At 42.7% G+C, this 26,130-nt stretch overlaps 1 protein-coding gene across 18 annotated transcripts in view; it reads right to left on the bottom strand.

Annotated features, from left to right (window-relative positions):
• The window catches only part of LOC106576332 (myosin-binding protein C, slow-type), a 33,774-nt gene extending 11,049 nt beyond the window's left edge, over window positions 1-22,725 (bottom strand). For 2 of the 18 annotated variants that reach the window (XM_045699894.1, XM_045699888.1), the window contains exons 1-17: window positions 22,434-22,725; window positions 15,766-15,789; window positions 14,010-14,087; window positions 12,938-13,132; window positions 11,973-12,197; window positions 10,871-10,921; window positions 8,795-8,836; window positions 8,125-8,166; window positions 7,067-7,177; window positions 6,532-6,680; window positions 6,320-6,437; window positions 6,166-6,214; window positions 5,320-5,376; window positions 4,790-4,798; window positions 3,019-3,182; window positions 2,703-2,835; window positions 334-342 (exon numbers count right to left, since the gene is read on the bottom strand). In XM_045699894.1, the coding sequence (XP_045555850.1) occupies window positions 334-342; window positions 2,703-2,835; window positions 3,019-3,182; window positions 4,790-4,798; window positions 5,320-5,376; window positions 6,166-6,214; window positions 6,320-6,437; window positions 6,532-6,680; window positions 7,067-7,177; window positions 8,125-8,166; window positions 8,795-8,836; window positions 10,871-10,921; window positions 11,973-12,197; window positions 12,938-13,132; window positions 14,010-14,087; window positions 15,766-15,789; window positions 22,434-22,455 (1,478 nt within the window). In that variant the 5' untranslated portion in view covers window positions 22,456-22,725. The remainder of the gene's footprint in view (window positions 1-333; window positions 343-2,702; window positions 2,836-3,018; window positions 3,183-4,789; window positions 4,799-5,319; window positions 5,377-6,165; window positions 6,215-6,319; window positions 6,438-6,531; window positions 6,681-7,066; window positions 7,178-8,124; window positions 8,167-8,794; window positions 8,837-10,870; window positions 10,922-11,972; window positions 12,198-12,937; window positions 13,133-14,009; window positions 14,088-15,765; window positions 15,790-22,433) is intronic. The other 16 variants (XM_045699889.1, XM_045699890.1, XM_045699892.1 and 13 more) reach the window with 16 other exon arrangements.
• Between the last annotated feature and the right edge of the window lie 3,405 nt (window positions 22,726-26,130).

Here is a 26,130-nt window from a genome sequence, read left to right as displayed (position 1 = left end):
ATTTCAAGACTTCATATCATCCACTGAGCTACAGACAGTTGCCTTTGCTTACTTGTGTCTTCCAAAAGCAGAAATAGATGTATTATTTATTATTTTATATTAGATTATTTTAAGAATAAAAAGTTGTGCTTATTAATCAAAAACCTTTGTCATTGAAATCATAGTAATGTGAAGATATACAGCCAAATTCATATACAGAGACCCGCCCCCATTCACAAACAAACACATCCCAACATGCATCAGCGTGGGTTGTCAGTGCACACCCAGAGGAATAGAGTAGATAGAGGGTTGGGGTCACACCAGAGGTCAGGGATGAAGGACGGGTGGACTTACTTCCTTTGACTTAAGATCAGCAGTGGAGCCGGAATGGAGCCAGAGGAGGAAGTGGTTATAGCAGAGAAAGGGATGAGCACCATGGCATGACAGACAGACAGATAGGGCAGAAGGATAGAGGAGGGGACTGTAACAGCCAATAGTGTTACAACAAATGAGAGAGAGAGATCTTCATTACAGGGAATCCTGGGAAATACACCACTGGAGACCAGGGAACAGAAAACTGCAATAACCTCCCAGATGGCTTTAACTTGGCTTGGCTTTGAACAACCTCTACTGAGAGTAGCCTGAGATTGACCCTTCACTTTTTAGAATCTAAGTACACACTTGCCATTATGAGGGTACATAGAGGTGTTGTAACATCGCGTAATACAGATGTTAGATTTAGTGATGAGATTAACTTTCAAAAGTATGTGTATTAACAGTAGTTATTACAACGGGTGGGTCTAATTCCAGCCGGTGTCTATTCCACAAATTACCACCGGCTAAATCTATGATGTTAAAATGCCTATTTACTCTGTTCCATCTGACTGCGCAATCCACTGTCTCATCAGCCCAGCCAGGCAATTTATAAACTTGATCTCCACTATAAAAAGCATCTAGACATTATCTCACATTTCTTTTAGACTAACATTTAGTTTTTAACAGCAGAGATTTGTATAAACCTTGCTGTCTGTCTCTCCGACATTTGCAACACTGAATTTGAATATTGAAACAATCTCCAGCTGTTGCACAGTAATGAATGTGTCGGAAGTCGGGAGTCGGGACGAGACAGACAGGCAGGGAGTGTTTCTTAGCCAGTCCAAATCATGAATCAGCTGGCATAATTTTTATGGATATATACAAAGAAATGTCAGTGAAGTGCAGCTGGTTTGCAGTCTGTTGTTGGCTAGCTCCTCTGAACAACAGTGTCCTAAAGAGAGAGCACATTTTCTATGCCAGGCGAAATCGCGCCTCTTTAGCTCAGTGTTATTGTTGTGTCCAAATAAATGTCACTAGAAAACAGTTTAAACAAATGCAAATGCAGCTACTGTTGTTATTCTGGCTGCACTGTTTGACATGACTGTAAGTTGGCCATAGTTGACTAGCTAACAAGCAAGGGATAAGAACGTTGCCAGCCAGTATGGCAATGGAACACTTAGAACAAACGACTGGGTCGAATCTCTGGCAACTGAACCAATAGAACAAACGACCAGCCGGCTTGGGTAGCAACCCTAGACTTGTGTCGGGACTATATCTTGTGGAAGGATGAAATAGTATAAATAAATTCATCAAAATAACGTTGAAAATGAAAATATGTCAATCATTATTTGAATATGTTGGTAATCCGTTGTATAAAAATGATAATGCCCTCGAAGCCGGTTTGCACAACACCCCTGACAATATATCCTCGAAACACTGGCTTCTCGGGCATTATCACTTAATTATACAAATGATTTCCAGACAGAGCTAAGAAAATAACACAAGTCACTTTTCGTTATATTTTCCCATTATTGATAGGTTGATAAAACAATGTGGTAAGATCAATACACTTAAACTATGCCATATTATATTTATGGTACGCTAACATTGGTGGGGTACACAGCTATCAAAACAATAGATCATCCATTGATTGTTACAAAGCCAAGTGTTAAAGACCTGTGGAGAAGGTACCGCCATTTCCCTGTACAGAGAAGGACCTGTAGTTAATAGCAAAGGACCATTATTTAAATCATCAAACAGTGCATTTCCACTCAAATGTAGCTCAGCGCCACGCACTGCCCAGCAAACAAATAACGTTCTTGATGCGTTGGTGAGATGCATGTGGCATGTTATCAACACCACATTAGTGTTGAGAGAACGTTATTTGTTCACTGGGCATCAGCTGGCAATGGTTTACAGTGCAGAGATCTGGGCTGGTCCTGTAGCTGTGTGTGTCTGGGCACAATGGGAGCTCTGTATGGGTGTAAAGGGCATGTAGGGTCAGACTTGTCCCTGGTTGACAAGGGCTGAGGCAGTAGAGGAAAACCCCTGTTCATAACAGGGTCACACAGGGCTGTATGTGTGTGTCATTATGTGAAAGCAATTATTGGTGTAAAACAATGTGTGTTTTGATGCGCACGTGTGGGTGTATGCGTCCTTACTTGCTTTTGTACACCACGAGACCATCAGAAACACTAGCATGTGAACCATTGCTTTTCAATGCTGAGAGATGTGACAAGAAACAGATAAAAACTACAAGTACCAGGGGGACCGGCAATGAGGACCAAACCACGAATGAAACACATTTTAAGAGGAACTCCCAAAAATGCCTTTCATTTGTGAGAAGACGAAAGAGAGAAAAACATAGAATACTAACACATGAAGAAAGAAGAAAAAGCTTGACGTACTTTGGAGTTGGACGGATCTCCTGGCCGTTCTTGTACCATTTCAGCTCTACTGTGGGGTCTGCAAGATCCACCACTAAGCGGATCTTCCCTCCTTTGTCCACCTGGTATGCTGGATCCAACTTCTTGGCAAAAGCTTTACAAAAAAGATAATATCCCATGACAATGGTTATGCATCCTATAGAAAACCAGAGAAACGTGTGCCTTTCCCCTGAATAATCACAGATTAGCTGATTATGAGCTAAACAATCTAAATCCATAGTGCAGCATAATCCCAACAGTGATACACAGTCGCATGGACAAACACTCAATTCAGCACCTTCACTCTTCTTCTCCTCTTTCTTGGTCTTCTTCAGCCTCTTGAGCAGACCCCGCAGGTCTGTTATGCCGTACTCAAAGGCTATCTTCTCATACTGGTCTGGCCTGGCCGACTTCAGGATCTCCCACACGTCCACTTCGGGCGTCTCATCCTGCTTGGGCTCCCTGGGGCAGGATACGAGGGGAGGGTGTGAGGGCTGGGGCCACGCTCTGGGCTATCGCGACGTGTCCTGAGGAACTGCTCCCTATGGGGGGTATTGGGTGGGGAAGGAGGTTCTGGAGATGGTACTAAAAAAGGGGCAGTGAATGCACTGAAGGAAGACTACTCTCTTGTATCTACTATAGATTGGGACTTCCTACTGAATTAGTTTTCAAGAGTGTTTTCCCTCCGCTGTTCTACTGATCTGCTGTGTTTCTATAGTAATTTCTCTTCTTCCCTCTCTCTCTCTCCTTATATCAGGCACATGTTCTCTCCCTCCCTTCTCTCTCTCGCTACAGAGTTCCTCAGGACATGTCACACAAAGGGATGGGCGTGGTCTGAAGCCCTGTACCTGTCCTCTGACATCCTCTCTGGATGAGGCGTTACAGGGGGAGAGGATGAGGCGTTACGGGAGAGAGGGGGTGGCTAGTCTATTATATGTATTATATCCTATAGGAAGGGTTTTACTGCTGAGGAAAGTAGAGGGATCAGATTATTACAAGGGAGTTGAATATGTTTCAGGTAGGGGTTTTGACCAGGGTCGAGTTCTTTTAGTCTGGACATTGTTACTTGCCTTTAGGGTGAGATTGTGCATGAGAAACTACAATTTGAACCAGTGCTGTATTAATGAATAACAAAAAAGGTCATAAACGGATAAATGCTATTAGGCTACTTTTGTTCCTTGGGGGAGGGGGGGGTAAACATGACACCTCAACAGAATGAAACAATTTGGGAAAACACTACTGATCTAGGTTCTGCGTGCAGGAATATAGGGATATCTTACTCCAAGATGTGCTGCTGATAAAGTCTACATTCCTTCTCTTTCTATTCACATTGCCCATCCCTTTGCCTTGTGTCTCAGTATGTTCACTCATCACCACTTCAGAGACGCTCTGACCGTGTTAGAGATGGAAGGCTAGGCGTCCATAGGGGAAGTTAGATCTGTGAGATCCAGGTTAATAAGCATGTTGCCCACGGGCGTGAGTAGATCCATTAGGCAGCGAAATAAAGATCATTCAATCAGTCCGTTCTTTCATGGACATTTTCCCAAATGTCGGAAAGCTTTGGAGGTAAAAAAGCATGAAATTATTATTTCATTCTTATGCATCTCTCTTCTTGTTTATTTTCAGGCAATTACTCTGTAGACTGAAATAAACATTGTGATATGTGCCTTGTATTTCTAAGTTGAAATAAAATGACAATGTAGCGATAACACTATTTCACAGCATCATTTATAAATGGTCCACTAGCAGATCATTAATGATCCGAAACGGGAGTCCTTTTGCCTCATAAACACAGTATTATTGAATTCTACTGTTGATCAAAAAAGTGGTCATCCCAAACAGCAGAGAGACTTTATGACGCAAAGTCCATTTCCATCCTTACTGATTGTTAATGGAGCATTTGAGAATGTCGGCTGTAAATGAAGTGTTACCGTACTACAGTAGGCCAACACTCTTGCTTGTTCCAGATCCTAGAGCTACATTCCATGCTGGGGACGCTACAGGATTATAGTACTTACCCCGCAGTAAGGTCTAATCGTTTAATTACCTAGGTTATTCTCTCTACTAACCTTTGGTTTCTGAATGTGTAGGGAAGAAGAAGAGACAAGCCCAAATAAATGTGTAATTTTACCTCAGTGATGTGTCACGGTCTGTCTAGGTCTATTGTACTGGCAGTACATTGAAAAAACATGCTGTTGTCTTGTTGTTTGAACCAAGAAAAAAATGTAGATTTGTATTTACAAATGAAAAAAGAAACTCAAAAATACAGTTAGCAATATGTGAGAGTAGATAGTGTACTAGATAGTAACTTTTTATGTGATTCACTGTAAAACCTGATATTAATGAAATGATGTACTCTTACAGTACATGGTACTTCACCTATGTACTAACTAATATACTACACTCTTTAATATATTATATTATATTGTAATGCACATATATACCATGTAACAAAATAAGAAAGCAATTTGGAAGAGTAAAAGATTCAATGGTGGTTGCTGGGGCAAAATAAAAGAGGTAAACACCCAAAACAAGGGCATAGTAAAAAAAAAAATACAAAAATAAGACTGTCCCCTTGAGGACGGACAGTGACTCTCACCTATGTTTAAGAAGACCACTAAAGTCAAGATCCCCTGCATCCTCGTGTCCTTCACTGCTGTTGTTAACAAGAAGAGATTAATGGAGATTTAATCAGAGTAGAAACAGTAACAGGCAACTAGATAAACAATGCTAAAAGAACAACGCAAAGCAGCGGCTACCGACTTCAATCAAATGCATTAGGTCCAGACTAACACATGATTGGTGGCTTACACAAAAACCCTTTCGATTCATTTCCAATTAAATGCTTCTAACGAACTGGTTTGTGTAAGGAGTATTGAGAGCGATCCCAGCCAGCATATGACAACATTTCCACAATGTTTCTGCTGTGTTGCAGGAGCATCACTGAGCAGCTACGTTGGGATAATGCTATGGGGCTGGGATGATTTGCGTTGCTTTCTGACACATTGTTGGGAGGGAGTTTCAAATGCAAGCGTTGGCCTTTGTGCTGTTCAACACGTTGATTGGTAATTACCCTTAATAAAGGTTAATCACATCCGATTTCATGGTCATTATGTTTCAGACACTATGCTCTCATGTTGGTTTGTGATAAGAGCCATGGTTTTCCTACTGAGCCACAATGTCCCACGTATCTGATGCTCAAATGTACATTTTCAGGTTTATTTGCCATGTGTAATGAATCTTGCTCGAAACCAGTGAAGTTTGTGTTTAATGTTACTATTGTCATATTTATCATTATGAGAAAAAAGGATACTCATTAGTCAAATGCTCAATTTAACCACTAACTGTAAAAATATCACTCTATTGTTGACTCTGAAAACTAGTCTACGAACGGTCTGTTTTCAAAAATCGAAATAGCGTGGTCAGATTGTGTTGCTCTCATTACCTTCTTTTGAAGGCTGATCGAATATCAACACTCTGTGACTGTTCCAGTTCTGAAAGACAATAATGCAAAACAATAACACAGTATATTATATTATTGCTCGTGTTTCAGCGTGTGTTCTTTGCTATATGACTGAGACTCAAACAGTGCAACAAACCTTTCACTTCCAGGTCAAAGGAACAGCTGTCAAATTTGTCCTTGTAGGTGACCTCACACCTGTAGTTTCCAGCATAGTTGTCTTTGGCCTTGATGATATGCATCTCAAATGTGTGAATCTGCGGGGCGATACATAGGTATTGGAAGGACAGCTAGGGGACCAATGTGTATGTGTGTTAACATACATAGAGCTATGCATGGGAGGGTGTCTACCTTGGTGCGTCGGTCAAAGGTTTCTTTCAGTTGTAAGTGCTTTCCGGTCTTGCTGGCCAGGTCCATCCATTTCCCTTTGAACCACTTGATGGTGGGTTTACGGAGCAGGTCTTGGGCCTCCACCTTGGCAACAAAGGAGATGTCTCCACCTTGTGAACATGTAAAACACAGCATGTCCATGGTGGGAATAGCCTTTGAGGTGGAAAGATTTCCTACACATGGTTACCAGAGGTCCCTTCTCTTGGAGAGAATAAATACAATTGTGAGAGAGAGAAAGAGAGAGAAAGCGAGACAGAGAGAGAGAGCGAGACAGAGACAGAGAGAGAGAAAGAGAGACAGAAGCAGACAGAGAGAGAGGCAGTGAGAGAGAGATAGCCTCTTCTCTCTGCCTATCTTAACAAGGGAGACAGCCAAATCTAAAAGACCTTGACCAGTACAAATATAATACATGTAAGGGTTTTAAAATGTCTCTACGAGTATGTCATCTCTGGTCTACAGCAGCTGTGAGAGGAGAGGTCACTCAGCAGGCACTCACCCACAGTGATGGATCCGCCCTGGGGTCTTTCTATGAGCAGGCTGGACAGCGGTGGGGTGTCTACGGGCTTGTCAAGGTCCTCTGGAGCCTGTCCCTCTCCCAGAGACCACACTGGTCGATCAGGAGAGACCATCACACAAAGACTCAACACCAACAGACCAACACACTCCTCGTATACTGTACTCAACGGCTTCAACAATCCGTCAGCACACTTCTCTGTATTCATCTGAAAGCGATATACTTCCCAAGGTAGATAGACAGACAGAAATACATTCACACTGTTCCTCAGCTGTTCATGGCAGCTGCAACATGGAAAGCATAACATTTTGCAACATGGAAAGCGTAAGAACATGGAACATAGAACAAATACCTGTACTGGGAAAAGCGTTACGGGTTTTGAATGAATACCATATCCGAAGAGACTCCTTTGCCGTGTGCAAAAGTGTATCGATTGATACATTCTTCAATTTTTAGATGCTCCGGTCTTCTTTGAGATCGCAGAAGACTAAGTGGAATAGGACTCATGTCAGCAGTCGCCATGCTCAACATGTGATGAAACTGCTTTAGACAGACCTACATAGGGAGTCCCTTCAGCCCCACCCCTCGCTACCTACTGCAAAGACCCAGCTACCCTCCCCCACTTTACTTCATCTCTGACTCAAAGACTAACACCCAACTAGGTCACTTAATTGAATTGACTTCGTACTTATGTGAAATGTCATTAATTTTCCCATGTTTGAAAAATATGTTGACGTCCAAAAGCCCCATAGCTTGCTACAAGCATTGGAGGGGAACGTGGGAGTTGAACTATGACATTTTAGGAAACCAGTATTTTTCATGGAGCAGAACATAGTCCAAATGAACCTGAGCTTTTAAAGTATACCAAGCCAGGTTCCATTGAACCAGCTCTGCGGGGAAAATGAAAAGAGCCAGCTAAGAGACTAACACTGTTCGTGGGTGGGCTTGCTCCAGAGAGAATACTGCTATTCTGGAGCTCTGCTATTGAAAATGTCACTTCTAATAGGATGGTTATTACGGCTTTTGTTACATAGTATTACCTGAGTCTTTTCTCCCCATGGCTGACACATGGACGCTATCATCTGAACAAAGACAGAGAGAAATTTACAGCATATTATAAGAAATAATACTGTAAAGTCCACAGAAGCAAGCACACACAAACATTCAGGACCAGCAAGCAATACAAGACATCTAACAGTAAGCAAGCTGAGCCCTGACGAATTCTGACATAATGATGCAAGCTGCCAATCAAAAGCTGTAACTATGTACATTGTTGTATATTGTTATGTTTCACCAGTGAGGAGAATCAGTTTTGAATTTTCTTTCATGCCTTTATATTTCTTAAAATAAAGTTGTATACAAACTGTATCATTGTATTCCAATCAGAATTCCAAATGTGTTCACATAAAATATGTATAACATTCATGTGCCAGACAGAAAATTGCAGAAAAGGAGACCCTAAAAATCCTTAAATTCTTATCATTCCTTTTTCATAAAAATCAATTATGATGTTTATGCAATATGTTTCACCGTTGACAATCTGATCTTTTAAGGTTGGAAAAATAACTAACTTCAAAAACCACACAAAACACCTTCTAGAAATAAACACGTCCCCGAACATGTTTCCTACATCCAGACAGTTGAAACATTCTGATCAAAAAGACCAGTTTGGTCAGAGCTATAGTTGTAGGATTAACAGAGAGATCTTACTAGGCAGCTCAATAGAGAGTTTCTTGACTGTATTGGCATCCTCTGTGAAAGAAAGCATAGTATTACTGAAATTAATTTGTGTTTTTATCTAGTCAATTTATTTGACTCTGGTGAAGAATATTGCTATTGACCCTTTGTGATGATTGACAAAAAGAAGTATGACAAATTGTCCTTATGGCCTTGTAATTGGAAAAAAAGTATGAAATGAAACTTCCAATTACTCTTACCAACAATTTCCAATGAATTAAATATGAATACATAAGACAATTCAAGACAAGAGAACCGGTATGGTATCAACATAGTTGAGGTCGGGAACAAACCAAAACATGTATAATATCATAATTTAATATAACATATAATATACCTACAGTATACATGATGAGCATGAGTGGCATGAATGGATCTTATATGTGTATTCCAAGCCTTCAGAAAGTATTCATACCCCTTGACTGATTCCACATTTTGTTGGTTTACAGCCTGAATTCAAAATGGATTAAATTGTTCTTTCACCCATTTACACACAATACCTCATAATGATAAAGCATTATGAAACATTCAATGCCGCCTTGGTAAGCAACGCCAGTGTATGTTTGTCCTTGTGTTTTAGGTTATTGTCCTGCTGGAAGGTGCATTTGTATCCCAGTATCTGTTGGAAAGCCGACTGAACCAGGTTTTCCATCTAGGATTTTGCCTGTGCTTAGCTCTATTCTGTTTCTTTTTATTCTAAAATAACTCCCTAGTCCTTGTCGATGACAAGCATACCCATAACATGATGCAGCCACAACCATGCTTGAAAATATGAAGAGTGGTTTTCAGGGATGTGTTCTGTTGGATTTGCCCCAAACATAATGCTTTGTATTCAGAACATTAAGTTAATTTATTTGCCACATTTTTAGCAGTTTTACTTTATTCCCTTACTGCAAACAGGATGCATGTATTGGAATATTTTTTATTATGTACAGGCTTCCTTCTTTTCACTCTGTCATTTATGTTAGTATTGTGGAGTAACTACAATGTTGTTGATCCATCCTCTGTTTTTTCCTATCACATCCATTCAACTCTGTAACTGCTTTAAAGTCACCATTGGCCTCATGGTGAAATCATTGAGTGGTTTCCTTCCTCTCCGGCAACTGAGTTAGGAAGGACGCCTGTATCTTTGTAGCGACGGGTTGTACTATTGATATACATCCAAAGTGTAATTAGTAATTTCACCACGCTCAAAAGGATATTCAATGCCTTTTATTTTTTTTACCCATCTACCAATAGGTCCCCTTCTTTGCGAGGCATTGGAAAACTTCCTTGGTCTTTGTGGTTGAATCTGTGTTTGAAATTCACTGCTCGACTGAGGGACCTTACAGATAATTGTATGTGGAGTACAGAGAGGAAGTAGCCATTCAAAAATCTTGCTAAACACTATCATTACACACAGAGTGAGTAAGGGGTTGAATACTTACTTAGTCAAGACATTTCAGATTTTCATTTTGAAGTAATTTGTAAACATTTCAAAAAACATAACTCCACTTTGACGTCATTGTGTTTATGCCAGTGACACAATCTCAATGTTATGCATTTTAAATTCAGGCGGTATGACAACAAAATGTAGAAAAGGTCAAGGTGTGCATGTCAGATGTGATCTTCACATCCATACCTTTATTTGAGCATTATAATAAATAAAGGTTTGTGTGCTTGTATGAATTATGCTTTGGCATTTTTGAATTGGCATGCATGTAAACAACATATGTATGTGATATGCACAAACATATATTGCAATAGTTTAGGAGCTGATACTGAATATTTTAACCAGCAAAATGCCATGTGCAAGTATTAAATGCATATCAGGAATATATTCCAAAGGTCTGAGAAAAAACTGGTATTTAAAAGACAGGTATAAGACCCATCTACCATCTATCCATAGTGTTCTCTATAGTTAGACTCTTCCCCACAGTAACTGTCTCCTGCAAAATGTACTTTTGGGGTGTTGATGGGAGCACTGTCCTATAGTGGAGTCTCCATGGTAACCGACTTGACAAGATGGGAAAGGAGGGGAAATTAGGATGGTTTGTCATGGTTACCAACCTGGTGGGGGTGGTGGTGATGGGGTGTTGGTTGTACCGTCATCATCTTTATCTGCAATAAAGGTGTGATTGACACAGACCCAGCTATCAAAAGCTCCAAGTCCATGCAGGCCAACAAGACAAGCCACAAGACAAAGCATGCAAGACAAGACAGAACATGGGACAAACACGACACAACACCACCACATATGCATGTCTTTGAAATGGATAGATGAAGTGTACGAGACCATAAACGTGTTGATCGTGAGATCGAAGCGTGTCCTGTGAGAGATCACACCAGTGTCTATGGGATGGGAGTGGACAGTGATGTAAGAGATCACACGTGTACGTAAGATAAAGGAATTATGCGTAACACCACAAGCTTGGTTTAGGAAAGCTGGAAGCACAAGTAAGAAGCACTGTGAGAGGAAGAGAGAGATTGAAGTTGACAAGCAGCGGGCCAGAAGAACACAAGAATGTTCACAAGGGATATGAAAGATTAAAGACCTAACTATCCAAGAAAAGCCCTGTTACTTGAGAAACCCTCTGCTTGTCATCGATCAAAAGAGTAACTGAGCTTAGCTCCACCTCCAGAGACGTTATAGACAGTAGTGTTGGGCGGTATCCAGATTTTCACACCGTTTTTGTAGAATACCAGGGTAAACGGTATTACCGGATGTCCACACAAGGGGTGCTATTTCTTAAAAATAAGGGTGTTATAGAGAGAGCGTTCAAGGGAGGTGAGGATTGAGTAAAACAGAAGTGACATATGAAACTGACCTTTGTTGTGGTAAAAAGGCTCTGGAGCAATGCTGAGTGATGAGTGACTATCGGAGAGCTATAACCTTCCATACATCACTGTGCTTGTTGCTACAGTATAGCCTCACTATGAATCCTAGACCCTCAGCTATAAACAGTCTGTAACCTGTACTGAGAAGACTAGAGACAGAAAACACACGCCACACACACACAATAATATACACACAAACATACATACACACACACACACACCAACACATGTTTGTGCATACGCACATAAACGTAGTCTACCTATATACACACACGTTCTTGCATATGCACATACACATGTTCGTGCATTTGCACAGACACACACTCTTCCAGACCTGCTGGAGGTGGGGGTGGGGTAACCTGCACCGTAACAACTGGTTCTGGAGGTGGGGGTGGTGGTGGGGTAACCACTGTAACAACAGGCTCTGGAGGTTGGGTAACCTCTGTAACAACTGGTTCTGGAGGTGGGGGTGGTGGTGGTGGGGTAACCACTGTAACAACAGGCTCTGGAGGTTGGTTAACCTCCGTGACAACTGGCTCTGCTTCCTCCTTCACAGTTGCTGAATTGGGACAAGGCTCTCACAGATTAAAGTTACCGTCCAACTCCTCCACTCACACAGCACTAAGTTTCTTTCAGTCATCAATTTCTAATACAAACAAACTGCTAACTCCAACTGTATGTGCCGTAAAGTTGTCGTACTGAACTGTGCACACAGCAGACACACTGCATTTACATGTAGCCTATATGTGCTGTTTGACCATCACAAAGCTATCAGACACAACTTTGGGGGCACTTTCGCCTTAGAAGTCTTAGAACTTAATGTATATAAAAATGCACTAGTCGACAATCTGCAGAAAGCAAAGCATGAACCAATGTATGGCTGTTGTACTGTAAATGCCAATGAAGTTCATCACATTGGGTCATAGCAGCATTGGTCATAGTCTGTCATTACAAACAGCGCTTCAATCCAAATAAAACCCTGATTCATCAGTCCATTGCCTGATTTGAATGGAACTTTGGCCCATATGATCTATTGGGAGAAGATAAAAGGCCTTAGCAAAGACCAGCACTATGGATCTGACTCTATTACAGACTAGAGTCAAACTGCTTCAATCAATGGTTTGAGAGTGGGATAATTGAACGGAAGCGCTTGTTACTATTTATGAGTAGGGCCTGGAGTTTTTCCTAACCACATGACCTGATCAGGAAAAACTCTGGGACTTCAGTTATAGCTTTAGTTATAGAAAACAGCATGCACTTTTACTGTGAATGGCTTGAGACTGAGTGAATTTGACTTACCAGGCGGTGGGGGTGAGCAAGGGGACGGGGCCTCCTCCTTTACTTCAGAGTTCACAGACTCGACTTGCTCTTTAGCCCCGACCACTACCGCCTCTGGTTCTGGTTCTTTAGACCCATTCTCTACTGGTTCTGGCTGTACAGGCTTAAGCACCTCTATGGGCTGTGGATCCTTCCCCTCAGTCTCTACCGGTTGTTCTGTACAGCAGATAACAGTGCCAGGCTGGAGCAGCAAGCCTTTAGCAAAAGCACTAGCAGCCTCTCAAAACACATATGAGGTGCTGGCTGGACATGGATGAGCATAGATAGCCAGCAACCAGAATGGGTCGTTCCATTGACAGTCATGTCTGAATGCATGACAGGCAGTCGAAATTGATAGAAATTATAAAAGTTATCTTTGCCAACTACCAAGTAAAATTGAGGGATGTTACCAATCTGGTCATTGCATATCTATAGCTGGTCCTGGAGGCTTCAATGAAGTATAGTTTTACTTATTCAGCAAGTTTGTACAAGACTTAATTACAATGTACCACAAGCTAAAAAAAAATATTTTCATTATTTCACATTGCCAATCATAACAGTTCCCAGAAATTTGAACGTGACAATGTCAACGGAATCTATTATAAGTCTAATGACGGCTACCTGCTGAATGTAACAATTAAACCTATACTTCCTCATTCACACTGAATGTACTTCCTGTGGATGATTCCATATTCCAATACAATACTTCAGTACCTCATACAGACACACACAACGGTAGAGAAAGCACAAGCCAGTATTGGGGACAGAGCATCACAGCAACGCCGAGCACGGGAGTGTGTTACAGTAGCAGCAGTGCAACTATGGAATGATGTGCATCATATGTGCTGTTTATCAGGAAGTTGACTTATTTGGATCACACGTAGACTATTTTCACTTAAATGCGTTGTTTGTGTGTGAACATGTGTGTCGTTGAGGAACAGTTGAGAAATCCCATTGTGAAGGAAGAAAAACAAGAACGGTGGACACACAACAACAAACACGCGTGTTGGAAGGGGAGAAAAGAGGGGCATGACACCAGTGCATGGTTACCCACCTGCGGGTGGAGGTGAGACCTCGAGGGATATCTCAGGTGTGGGCATTGGCGCCTCACTACTGTCTGTGGCAACACTCTCTGAGTATGTGACAAATATAGCAGGGATGGAAGAGCTGCATTTAATAGAGCAAAGCCTCCACATCTATCCTTTAACATACTCACTCTCACACCAATGGGCCTCCACATCGAGCCTTTAACATACTCACTCTCCCACCAATGGGCAGACTTACTCACTGTATGCCCAACTTCACTCGCCATTTTCCATTCAGTCACACACAGATTGGGACACATACAGTAAATCCACTGTATTCGTTTCTACATATGCATGCACAATATCAAGTGGGATATTTTCTGAGTGTAGATGAACACATTTTCCCTTCAAGATTTCTTTTTACAGCCATTTGCCTGAATCAGATTCATTGCTTTGGTGCTTGACCATGAGGGAATTTATTTTAATTTAATTTTAAATTGAACCTTTATTTAACTAGGCAAGTCGGTTAAGAACAAATTCTTATTTACAATGACGACCTACCGGGAAACAGTGGATTAACTGCCTTGTTCAGGGGCAGAACGACAGATTTGTACCTTGTTAGCTCGGGGATTCAATCCAGCAACCCTTGGGTTTGTCACGACTTCTGCCGAAGTTGGTGCCTCTCCTTGTTCGGGCGGCGTTTGGCGGTCGACGTCACCAGCTTTCTAGCCTCCACCAATCTACATTTCTTTTTCCATTCGTTTTGTCTGTATCTTACACACCTGGTTCCCATTTCGTTTTAATTATTTCCCTATTTAACCCTCTGGAGCCATCATGGTTTTGTGCGTGTTTATTGTTGTCAGTTGTCTCGTTTATGTGATTCTGGATTTTCGTTCTCCTTGTTGGATGATTATTTTGAGTAAAGTTACTATTATTACTCATCTCTGTGTCCTGCGCCTGACCCCGCCTTACCCACATCACCTAGACTCTGGCAGGGTTACTGTCCCAACACTCTAACCACTAGACTACCAGCCACCCCAAAGTTGATGGATGAAATATATTACAGGGTTCAAATGTGTCCTTCACTTACTGTATGACAGGTTTATTCAGAATTCATCTTTGTGTAAATTGCAATATTTATGGCACAATTACGATTTAATACTTTCAGAGAAGTACATAAAATAAAATCAGTGCCCGGCCAGGGTTACATTTAGCCTAAACCTGTGTGTGAGCAGAGCTATTCCCCCCACTGTACGAAGCCACAGGCCCAAGACGCTGCCGCTGCTCCCAAGGTCAAAGCCTGTTGTCGGCAGGCAGCCAATAACATGCCAGCGCCCTGGTCACATGGGGGGCCAGGAGCGTCAGCTGAATCAACAGGCCTGGATCAGCAGGTCCACCGGGGGAATGTGTAGATTCTGACCACTCGGTCGTCACCACTGACCCACAGTAGTACAACAGTTATATTGCCTGTACATGTAGACCCTTCACATTTACACTTTTACAGTGTTTAAACCAGCGACCGTGTTTCCACATTCACACTGAAGTCGAAGGTGGAATGGTCACATTACATGCAGCCTCAGTAGTATCTTAATGTGCCTTCACATGTTGCACAAACATGGTTTCCACCCTCCAATAGAGCAAAACTGCCAACCTAATATGGGATAAATTCTCTCCTGCCTGACATAACCAAAGTATCCCATAATAATTCTCTCATACCAAGTTCTCTGCTCAAAGCCAGTGCTATGTGAGGTGAAAGAACATAGTTGGGCATCACCCTTTACTGACCTTTTTCACCATTGGACATCTCATCTGCAAAACAGAGACAAAAGAGAACAATTGAAAAGGGGGCATTTTTGATCTAGTCAATTTGTTGCGCGCCAAAGCAACTATCAAAATGTTGATGCTGTAAGTGGACACATCAAAGTAGCATGTGACCGTTTTGCTGAAAGTATTGAGAAGGTCCAATATATACCTGCTACACAGTTTAATGTATAGTATCATGACTAGGATGCCACTGCTATACGCCTATTGTCTATTGTCCCCAGTGAGCCACCATCCCTGTGGTGCACAGCACCTTGTGTCTGGACACTATATAGTAGTAACTGATTATAAAGGTACCAATTGACACACGTTGTTTGAACTCTGCACTGTCTGGACTGATCAAACCTGCACAGCGGGTCATGGCACCTATTTGGACACTACAATCTAAACCTATTAATGGACCTAAAGCTAGGCCCCAGTGGTACGCCCTAGCCTATCGGGTTTAAACGTTTACCTTGTATGTTATTAATGGGCTAATGAAACAGAGTCACGTGTGTTCCCGTCTGGTTCTTACCAGAAGGTTAGATAGAAAATCTCCACTCTTGCACAACACAGTGGTTCTTCCTCTTTCCTCTTCCTATTGAAAGTTAATGCAAGTTTCACAAAGTCCCATTCTGATGTTGTGTGTCAATATGCAGACTGGAGGAAAGGGAATTCCACCCAATCGTCACATTAGCCTGGTAGACTGAGGATGGATTACATAGTAACAGGCAAACACAGACATGGAGACTTCAGCAGACAGTGACAGATAGAGGCTACAAGAAGAGCACTTTCACCAAGAGTGATACCAGCCCACAGGGACTTTGGCATCAAAAATAACAGATTTCAACTTTGTGTGTGTGTGTGGGGGGGGGGTGTACTTGCATCACATATAAAGTAGATAGGATGGTTAAAAGGATGGTTAAAATGGTGGAGTCTTAGCAATTGACAAAAGGAAAAATGAGAGTGGCCGTGTCTGAATACCCGAATGCCGTGTCCGCAACAACACATTCCCATCTATTTCCTATGCTTCACTGGCACATTCATGTACTGTAAATGTGACGATATACATTTTAGAAAAGTGCAAGTATTCCAGAGAAATATACTGCAATTGGCATAATACCTTTTACAGGCCTTTACATGTAATATGTTAAATGCTGAAAGCTATCCTTTTCTATATTTTTCAGGAGTTAAAAGTTCTAGGTGCATGGTAACAATTCGATAAGTTGAAAGAAAAGAGAAACCCGCACAATGCTCTCGCTAATAGCACTTTTTTTATTGAAGCTTACGTGTCGGCCTTTCGGCCTTCGTCAGAGGTTTTTGCTCTACTAAACGAACCATCTTTGGTATAATAATTGATTACATTTCAATAGCGCTTTTCAGAATCTCACAGTGTGTCAAAAGTTTAAAAAAACAAAGAAGCAATACATCATGAGTAGCCTAGCTATGGTTGGCTAGGTCAACCAATACATCACCATGAGTAGCCTAGCAATAGTTGGCTAGGTCAACCAATACATCATCATGAGTAGCCTAGCAATAGTTGGCTACGGCAACCAATACATCATCATGAGTAGCCTAGCTATGGTTGGCTAGGTCAACCAATACATCATCTGTCACGGTTGTCGTAAGGAGAAGCGGACCAAAGTGCAGCGTGTGTGTCGTTACACATTTTATTTACACTGTGAAACTATGCAATACATAAACATAAACTAAAGACCAAAACAACAAACCGTGATGCAGAGGTGAAACATACACTACTCAAAAACAATCTCCCACCAACCCAGGTGGAAAAACCCTACTTAAGTATGATCTCCAATTAGAGACAACGAGGACCAGCTGCCTCTAATTTGAGATCATCCCAAACAAAACCCAACATAGAAATACCAAACTAGAACCTGACAACTTAGAAATAGAAAACATAGAATAGAACAAAGAACTACAAATCTCGAATGCCCACCCAAATCACACCCTGACCTAACCAAAATAGAGAAACAAAACGTCTCTCTCAGGTCAGGGCGTGACATCATCATGAGTAGCCTACCTATAGTTGGCTAGGTCAACCAATACATCACCATGAGTAGCCTAGCTATGGTTGGCTAGGTCAACCAATACATCACCATGAGTAGCCTAGCAATAGTTGGCTAGGTCAACCAATACATCATCATGAGCAGCCTAGCAATAGTTGGCTAGGTCAACCAATACATCACCATGAGTAGCCGCTATGAGTAGCCTAACTATAGTTGCACTTTGGTCCGCTTCTCCTTACGACAACCGTGACAGATGATGTATTGGTTGACCTAGCCAACCATAGCTAGGCTACTCATGGTGATGTATTGGTTGACCTAGCCAACCATAGCTAGGCTACTCATGATGATGTATTGGTTGACCTAGTCAACTATAGTTAGGTAGGTCAACCAATAGAGGCCAAGTCTGAGTGCATGCATCCTTCAAAAATGGAGGGACAGTTCATGGCTTGATCAGAGGAAGGAGGTCAGGGACATGGTTGATGAAGATAGTCTGGTAACGATCTTGTTGTGGGTCTGCTCTGGGAGTCGGGTAGCTACTGGAATTCTCCTTCAAAATGTATAGCACCCACTTGGGTGATGCCTCAGCAGCTCTGTGTGCCAGAAATCTCACCACACACAGTTCCGGAGTAGTAGCCAGTTGTCCTTATTACGAGCCATCTGCCTCAGCACTGCATTCCTCTACTGCATCCCTCATTACTTTCAAGCTTCAGGTGACTCTTCCATTAATACATGCATAGGCCTATGGTACATTCAAGTTTACTCCAAATACATTGTTCCAAATGCTAACTTTTTAGCTAACGTAAGCCCAAAACAACAACACGGAAAGGTCACTGGGTGGGTCTACAGACGATCCTTTCCAGTTCATGTGAAGACGTAACTGTCGGTGCGTTCAAGACAGCAGGGAACGTGGGGAGAAAAACCTGCTACGATTTGGAAAAATATTTTTGAACAGTCGTCCAACTATGAATTACAAATCAGAAAATCTGGCATCAACTTTGAGCTCCGACTTCTTTGATCTGAAGATCACCGATGTTCCGATTTTTCCCAGTCAGAGCTTATTTCGTTTCCGTATTCCCAGTTGTCTTGAACGGACCAAAATTTGTACATTTCGGCCATGGCATACTGCATACTTTTTACCAAACAGTGCGTGCTAAAGAGTATGTGGTACAATTAGTACACAGTATGCAGTTTAAACAAGTAGTATGCAAGTCAGATTTCGGACATGGCCACTGACTGACTAAGGGAAGGAGAGGAAAAAGAGGGGGTGTAGGTTTTTTTTTTGGAAGGTGATGACAGTGTACTACCACAGCTCTGTTGCTAGAGCACTCAGCGATGAGCACTGGGCCTGGCACAACAGCCTGTGAATTCTGCAGGGATGCCAGCCTTGCCACCCTGCCCTGTGCCAGGCACGACGGGTCCTTTGTTAATGATCCGGAGGAATACTGTGCATTACTGTGCCATTCCTGTCCAAAGTCCCAGAGTCCTAGGACCATATGAAGCATCTCTCTCTCTCTCTCTGTAAGACAGACAGTCTGCCATGCCCCATCGTGACTTCTCTGTCCTCTCCCTTCACATCTATTGCCCATTTCCTCTCTTTTTAATATACAGTAACTCCCATCCATCTCTCATTCCTAAATCCCTGTGTGCCTAATTACAGTAATACTGTACATACTGTAATCCAAAGTCCATACACTATTAGAACCATAATGTCCAGCCAATCTTTCGTGATTCCCATCAGACACTCCAGTTCAAATTTAGACATTGTCACACCTCACCAAAAACTTGACGTTGGCTCATCACATCAGAATCCTATAGGGTCTCACAAACACACGCATCAATGTGCACTACAGGGAGGCATTCTTTGTCTCCTCGCAGAGATCATGACAGCAGAGAAAGGTTTTGTTTCACCTCAGTGATCTTCCCAGTGCAGCTGACCACGCTGCAGGTATGTTCAGCTGTCACCCCTGCTGCTGTGCAGACAGATGGGCTCATGGTGACCCCAACGAGAGCCAAGCTGCCGTCTCTTCTTAATATAGACCCCCAGAACTTTTGAATGCACACCTTTTATCAACACCCCTTCTTTGTGACTATTGTGTGTCAGTCGGACCGGCTGTCCCACATAAGGGAAAGTGTCCGTTCGTTGCAGAATGACAGACTCTTGATTCCTAGGAGCGCTGAGAATGAGTGCTGCTAGAAGTGAAGAGGCCACAGAAAGGAACTCCTGATGACTTCAGTGTGGATGTGGGGCTGTGGTTTGAAGATTAACAGACGACAGGGTCTCCCTGTGTTGTAAACCTAAAGGCTTGATTTATGTGTAGTGGAATTCGGAAAGCGACAACCATGCTGTCTAAGGTAACGGAGCAGGAAGAGTGATGGGGGCTGAGCGGTTGTAAATATACCGAGGTGAGGATGTGGGCTTTCTTTCCACTGAAACCCAAGACTTTTGCTGAGAGCAGGCAGTGTAATGGATGATGCTGGTCTTTTGACTCTGGGTGGGAGTGGGAGTGCCCTGAGTGAATCATCATCATCATCTAAAATGATGGTGTGACAATGGCGGGTGGTGAGGGAGAAAGTGAGGGAGTGAGAGCGCAATTGAGAGAGAGCGAGAGGCAGCGAGCGAGAGAGGATTAAAAGTCCACTCATTATGAACTATTTCAGGGACCAAGGAATCCAGGTCCCAAGAGCTCCAAGGGTCACTCAGCAAGCCAGCCAGCCAGTCAGTCCGTCATCTCTCATCCTGCTTTTTAAAGACTTGGGTCTGCAGTCTAAACCAACACCACATCCAGCAGTCTCCTCCTATTCAGCTGTTCAGAGTCATTTATAACAACAATACTTTTTTCACAGTCGTTTATCTAGTCTTCTGCAACAGAGCAGCTATTTATGGAAGGCGGTTGCGGTGGACTGGCATGCAACTGCCTCCCCTTCCCCTGTGTGTTTGTCTCAGACGGGATGATGAATGTTTATTATGGTGGATAAACTTTCTGCAGGCATCTCTCTTGTACTAATAAAACCCACTTTATAGTAGTGCTGTGTGTTATACGTGTACAACAGGAAGCTAAGCTGTCCAACAGTCTCATGGTACCTCACCCCAAAGCGACGTCGTAGATGTTAAACTTCTCCTAGCTCACCCAGCCTCTGCTACACCACACTGAGATGTTGACATTTATTGAGAGCCCTATCAAAGCAACACGGGCAAACAATAAACTGGTACTGAAATCTGATTGAGGCCAGTAAAGTGAATGGTATGTTTTTGTGCTCACAGCTGACTGTTTAATGATGCCAAAAGGTGGATTGGACCGGTTGCTGCATAACCGGTCTAGTCCTCAAATTTATTGCCACCATATTTATTGAATAACTTCCATGAAAGCAATCTTGCAAAGCCCTCCCATTCTAACCTATAAGCCCCATGGTCCTGCAGGGGAGAGAATACACAGGCAGAGTGGCTTGGATGTATGTGTGGAGAGAAGAGAGTGCGTGCCATTTCTGATGTGTGGGTACTGCTGCAGATAAAGCTACGGTCCACCAGAAGATAAACGGTTTATAATAATACGTTTTATTCACTCCGTTGTGGTGGTGTCCAAGTGTTGAATATACTGTTCTGTTCCTGTACATATCTTACTATTGAGCAAAGTCCCCAAAGACCTGAACTAATGGAGAAGAAGTACTAGCATAGCAGAATTACAGACAAGACGGACACAGAGTGATTAGGTCTATGCAGACAAGCAGCGATTAGCTATTGAGGGCTCTGCCATAGAAAGGAGGAGGGAGATGAATATGGAGTTGAATATGGGGGATGGGTTTGGGATCTTGTTTGGCTTCTGCTGTACAATAACATGTCATCCACCCTGCCATCCATTCATCAGTCATCAGCAAGATCGAGGACAGAATGTATCCATCATCCGGAAGGCATCTTCATCCCAACACGATCCCAAGAGTCCATCCAGATTGCATCACCCTTCAGGGGTCTTTTTCACTGGTGTCCAGCTCAGCCCAGTGCCAAGCACCAGGGATCATCAACATTCTTCCACCAGGGCTCATCACGTCTCCCTCCAGTGGGCTTCTAATCACCATGAGACCACTGTCCATCATGCCAACAGCAGCAACAACAACAGTTTTTTTATAAACCTCCTGAATCTCCATCTCTACAGATGAGGTAGAAACATCCGAGCAGAAATACAATACTGTTGTCGCTAAAGTCACTTTCTCAATTATTGTGAGCAAACTCCTGGGAATTCTCAAAGTAGAGTTTGGAGAACTTATTTTTGTCTAATGCTAAATAGCTACTCAATAAGGCCAACAAACAAATAAAATAAACACCAAAAGAAACCATGCAAAATCAATATTTTGCCCTTATTTACACAAGAAAAAGGAATTAAGGGTTAATGGAACTTTTCCTCATAGTATATGCCAGAAGAGAAAATCAACCAATAACTACAACATGAATGTAAAAGAACATGTGCATTACAATTATCAGTCCCAGTTATCAGCTGTTGTTATACGTTAAACAAGCAGGATCCTAGATGCAGCCTGAAATTCGAACAAAGCGTTGCTTCAGGACAGGTTGTACAGTACAGTTTGCTGAAATCCTTTCTGTACACTCAGTGATGAGAACAGGGGCGCTCCTACCTTTCTTTGTGGGCTCTGGCATCTTGAGCCGGGTCCCAAGAAAAGCGTCAACGAATGAAAAGCTGCAGGTAGGTAGGTAGGTGCCTTCAGATCAGCGTGATTGTACGGGAGGCCAGGTGGGACGTGGGAGCCCTCAGTCCAGAGGGAGAGAGATAAAGATGGGCGACCACCAGGGAAATTCTCTGGGACCCTCAGACCAGAGTGATGGGAAGAGATGAGGAGGGCACAGTGTGGGACAGTATGGGAATCTCAATTGGGGAGAGGCGGCACAGTGACACATCTAGAGGAGTCGGGCTTCCTGTCTTTATATAGCAGGGCAGCAGGCCCCTCCTCTCTCTAGCTGACAGTACAGCTCCATCCTGCCCCCAGCATCACTGTCCTCACTGGCATCTATGCCAGCTCTATAGGCTGCTCTCCCAGGGATTCAGTGTGGTGCTGGGTGGGGAGACTCTGGCAGAGGTGTGGTTCTTATCCTAAAGGCTCTAATTCCTCGTCCAAACAGTGGTGGATCCAAATGATTGGTTTCTAATGATTTCCTGAAGGTTGTCAGATGAATGGATGCTGAGGTTAGTACTATGATGTACATAACTGGCCAGCTGCCAGTATACTTTGAATTTCACACTGGCCCCTCAGGGCTGTGCGGCATCAAATGTCTTGCTGTACAGGTGTGATGTAATCTGATAGGGGTACATACGCTACTATCCTGGAACTCTAAAATACCATATCAAAACTGGTACAGATAACACACTGTTTGTGAAATAGATGCACTTTTAGGAGTAATACATGAATGCACATTCAAAAAACTGAATTGGGACAGAACATTTCAACTGTGGCTTAATTAATTATTGTAATATATAGAAGGCAGACAGAGGCTCTTGGACCATCCGTTGCCTATACAGTATCAAAATAAACATTGGGAGTACAACATTTTGTTGATTTATTTAGTGTTCCGTGAACTGGATGCCACCATTTCCCAGGCTATCAACTCTGAATGAGGTGGACATGGTGTGGGTGGGGCAAAAAATCAGTAGGGTTGCAAAATTCCTGGAACTTTCAATAAATTCCCTGGTTTTCCCAGAATCCAGGTTGGAGGATTCCCAGAGACAGTCGGTAATAAGCAGGACATCTGGAACCCTCCAAACAGGATTTCTGGAAAACCGGGGAATTTATTGAACGTTCCAGTAATTTTGCAACCCTACGCATCAGTCAGGGTTCCGGAATGCAAACAGTAGCAAACAAAATAAGGAAATGAGGGAGGATACTGGTCAGTTAGGAACCGTAGTAAATAGGGCATAAAAGCCAGTGAGACATTTCGGGCGTGAGATTAATCTGATAGTTCCTGATGATTCAGTCACATTCGTTAGGCCTATACCAAGAGCTATTTGAGTGACTTTGTGGGTTCGCTGCACATAAAAAGATTGAGAAGACAAGCTTATATAGACTTTATGCCAAGTGTCAGAGATCTGTGTAATCCTCGAGGGATGCTGTCCAAGTAAGTAGGCCTGCCTGCGGGGCCAATAAATACTGGAGAGCTGCCTGGGCGGTGGTTATATGGCCTATAGTTAGAAAGCTGTCATGAACCTTAACATTTGACATATCTGACATGGAAAGAGGGTTTGATAGAGAATTTTGAGATTGGTGCGGTTGCTAGGAGGCTAATTAACCTTTTAGCACGTCGGGTGAGTGATAAATCAGGCAGTGGTCTCTAGAGAGGCTGTGACGATTCGGTCAACAAGGCTTAAAGCTGTTGGGACTTAAAAGGAGAGGTCATCTTGGAGCTTTTATAAAACAAACAATGAGGGCTTCTTATTGTGGACAGTCCCAGGCTCCTGCTGAGACTTAACATAACATAACCACTCAACACCAGGATCCCATTTCCCCAACAATTCAGTTGTTCCTGAAAACTGTTCCACTGCATCTTGTGCTATCATTCACTGTATCAACAACATACCAAGGTGTGGCCAATATCAGCGCAGCGCTGACCCTGTCCATTGAACACAAAAGACCACAGAAGACTGTTGACTGTATCTGAAACAACATCTCTGCCTGCAGCCTATCCTATTGAAATGGGACAGTAAAGCCCATCATAAAGAAACCCTACAACTAATTTGTTGAATCTCTGCATATATCCTGCGCACCTACTACGCACATTGTCTCCTAATAACGTGAAAGACTTGAATGATTTACACCAGACAGGTTTCATGAAGAAACAAATGTGTCCTTACTTAGGCCTAGTGTTAGGTGACTGCCTTCACCTAACAAGTATGTGGCCTTTCTTGGTAACAGACACACACAGGCTCTGTACCCCATTTATAACTCAGAGTGGGCTCCAGTGGTAAATGCAAGGCTTAGGGCAGTATCATGTGGGTCTGCTACAAAGAGCACACAAAACCATTTGGAATTGCTTGGTCTGGGCAGGAGTTGGCATCACAGGGGAGATTTAGCCATGAGGTCACCCTTGAGAGCTGATAGGGACAACCAGGGGTAAACAGCGCCCCTCAGTGGAACTACACTGAACCCTGCTGGTCATACAAGGGCATAACAGCGCTTACCATTCTACCCATAAACACATGATGAAACTAACACCAACACACACACATGACATGCTCCCAGGCATGTACACATGCAGACCAATAGTATGTAGACATACTCTAGTCAATGATTACATCAAATTATTAACCTCACACAAAAGGAGAGATGACAATCACACAGACCAGGCAAAGGATCACACTCAGCCAAGAGACCGCTATTACAGTGATGCTCATTACTGCATAATTCTGTTCCCAGAGGAGAATGGCCCATTTTAAACGTTGAGGGTAGGATGGAAAGTAGATTATAAATAGACTCACTTCTTCATCCTTATGGTGATGGAACTCCCCATGCTCTGATCAAATGTCTCTCTGACTTCAGGGCGAACTTTTTTAAAGGTTATCTATCCGGATTTCGGCTATCGGATAGGATTAAATGCAAAAAATTAGAATGAATAGAAGGGGGGTCCCCATTCAAGTAAATGATTCATCAATTCTATTTTTATGCATTTAATCCTATGCGATAGGCGAAATACAAAAAAACTTTTGAAAAACTGGGCCCAGGAGGCATTCCTGAGAGCAGAGGCATATGACCCTCTTTGGACTGGTTGCTGAACATTTTCCAAACCCTCCAGCTCTCCAGTCCATCTGGCAAGAAATATGGAGCTTGAATGACAAAGAAAAATGCTTTTTTTTAGGCCTACTGTAGTAACATAATACTTCAATATGGGCCCCTCTAACCAACAGTATTTGACACTGTTCAGGGCTATTGTACGAGTGGCGCAGGAGTCTAAAAAACTGCATCTCAGTACAAGAGGTGTCACTACAGTCCCTGGCTCAAATCCAGGCTGTATCACATCCAGCTGTGATTGGGAGTCCCATAGGGCAGCGCACAATTGGCCCAGCATCGTCCGGGTTTGGCCGGGGTAGGCCGTCATGGAAATAAGTATTTGTTCTTAGCTGATCTAGTTAGATAAAGGTAAAAACATTTTTTTAATGATACCTAGGAACAGCCACCCGTGTAGGCCTAATCCAATTTAAATCAGTCATATCTGTAGCAATTAGGCTAACAGCCAACCTAACATTTTTTATTCAGTCAGTCGGCTCTATATTTTTAAACCCTTCCTGTAGGGGCGTATTAATTCCGCCGATTCTGTTTCAAAACGTTC

Source organism: Salmo salar, chromosome ssa17, assembly GCF_905237065.1.
Source record: "Salmo salar chromosome ssa17, Ssal_v3.1, whole genome shotgun sequence".
In the NCBI taxonomy this organism is placed as follows: Eukaryota; Metazoa; Chordata; class Actinopteri; order Salmoniformes; family Salmonidae; genus Salmo; species Salmo salar.
The sequence above is the reverse complement of the archived record's forward strand: the minus strand, read 5'-3'. Positions and strand labels throughout refer to the sequence as shown.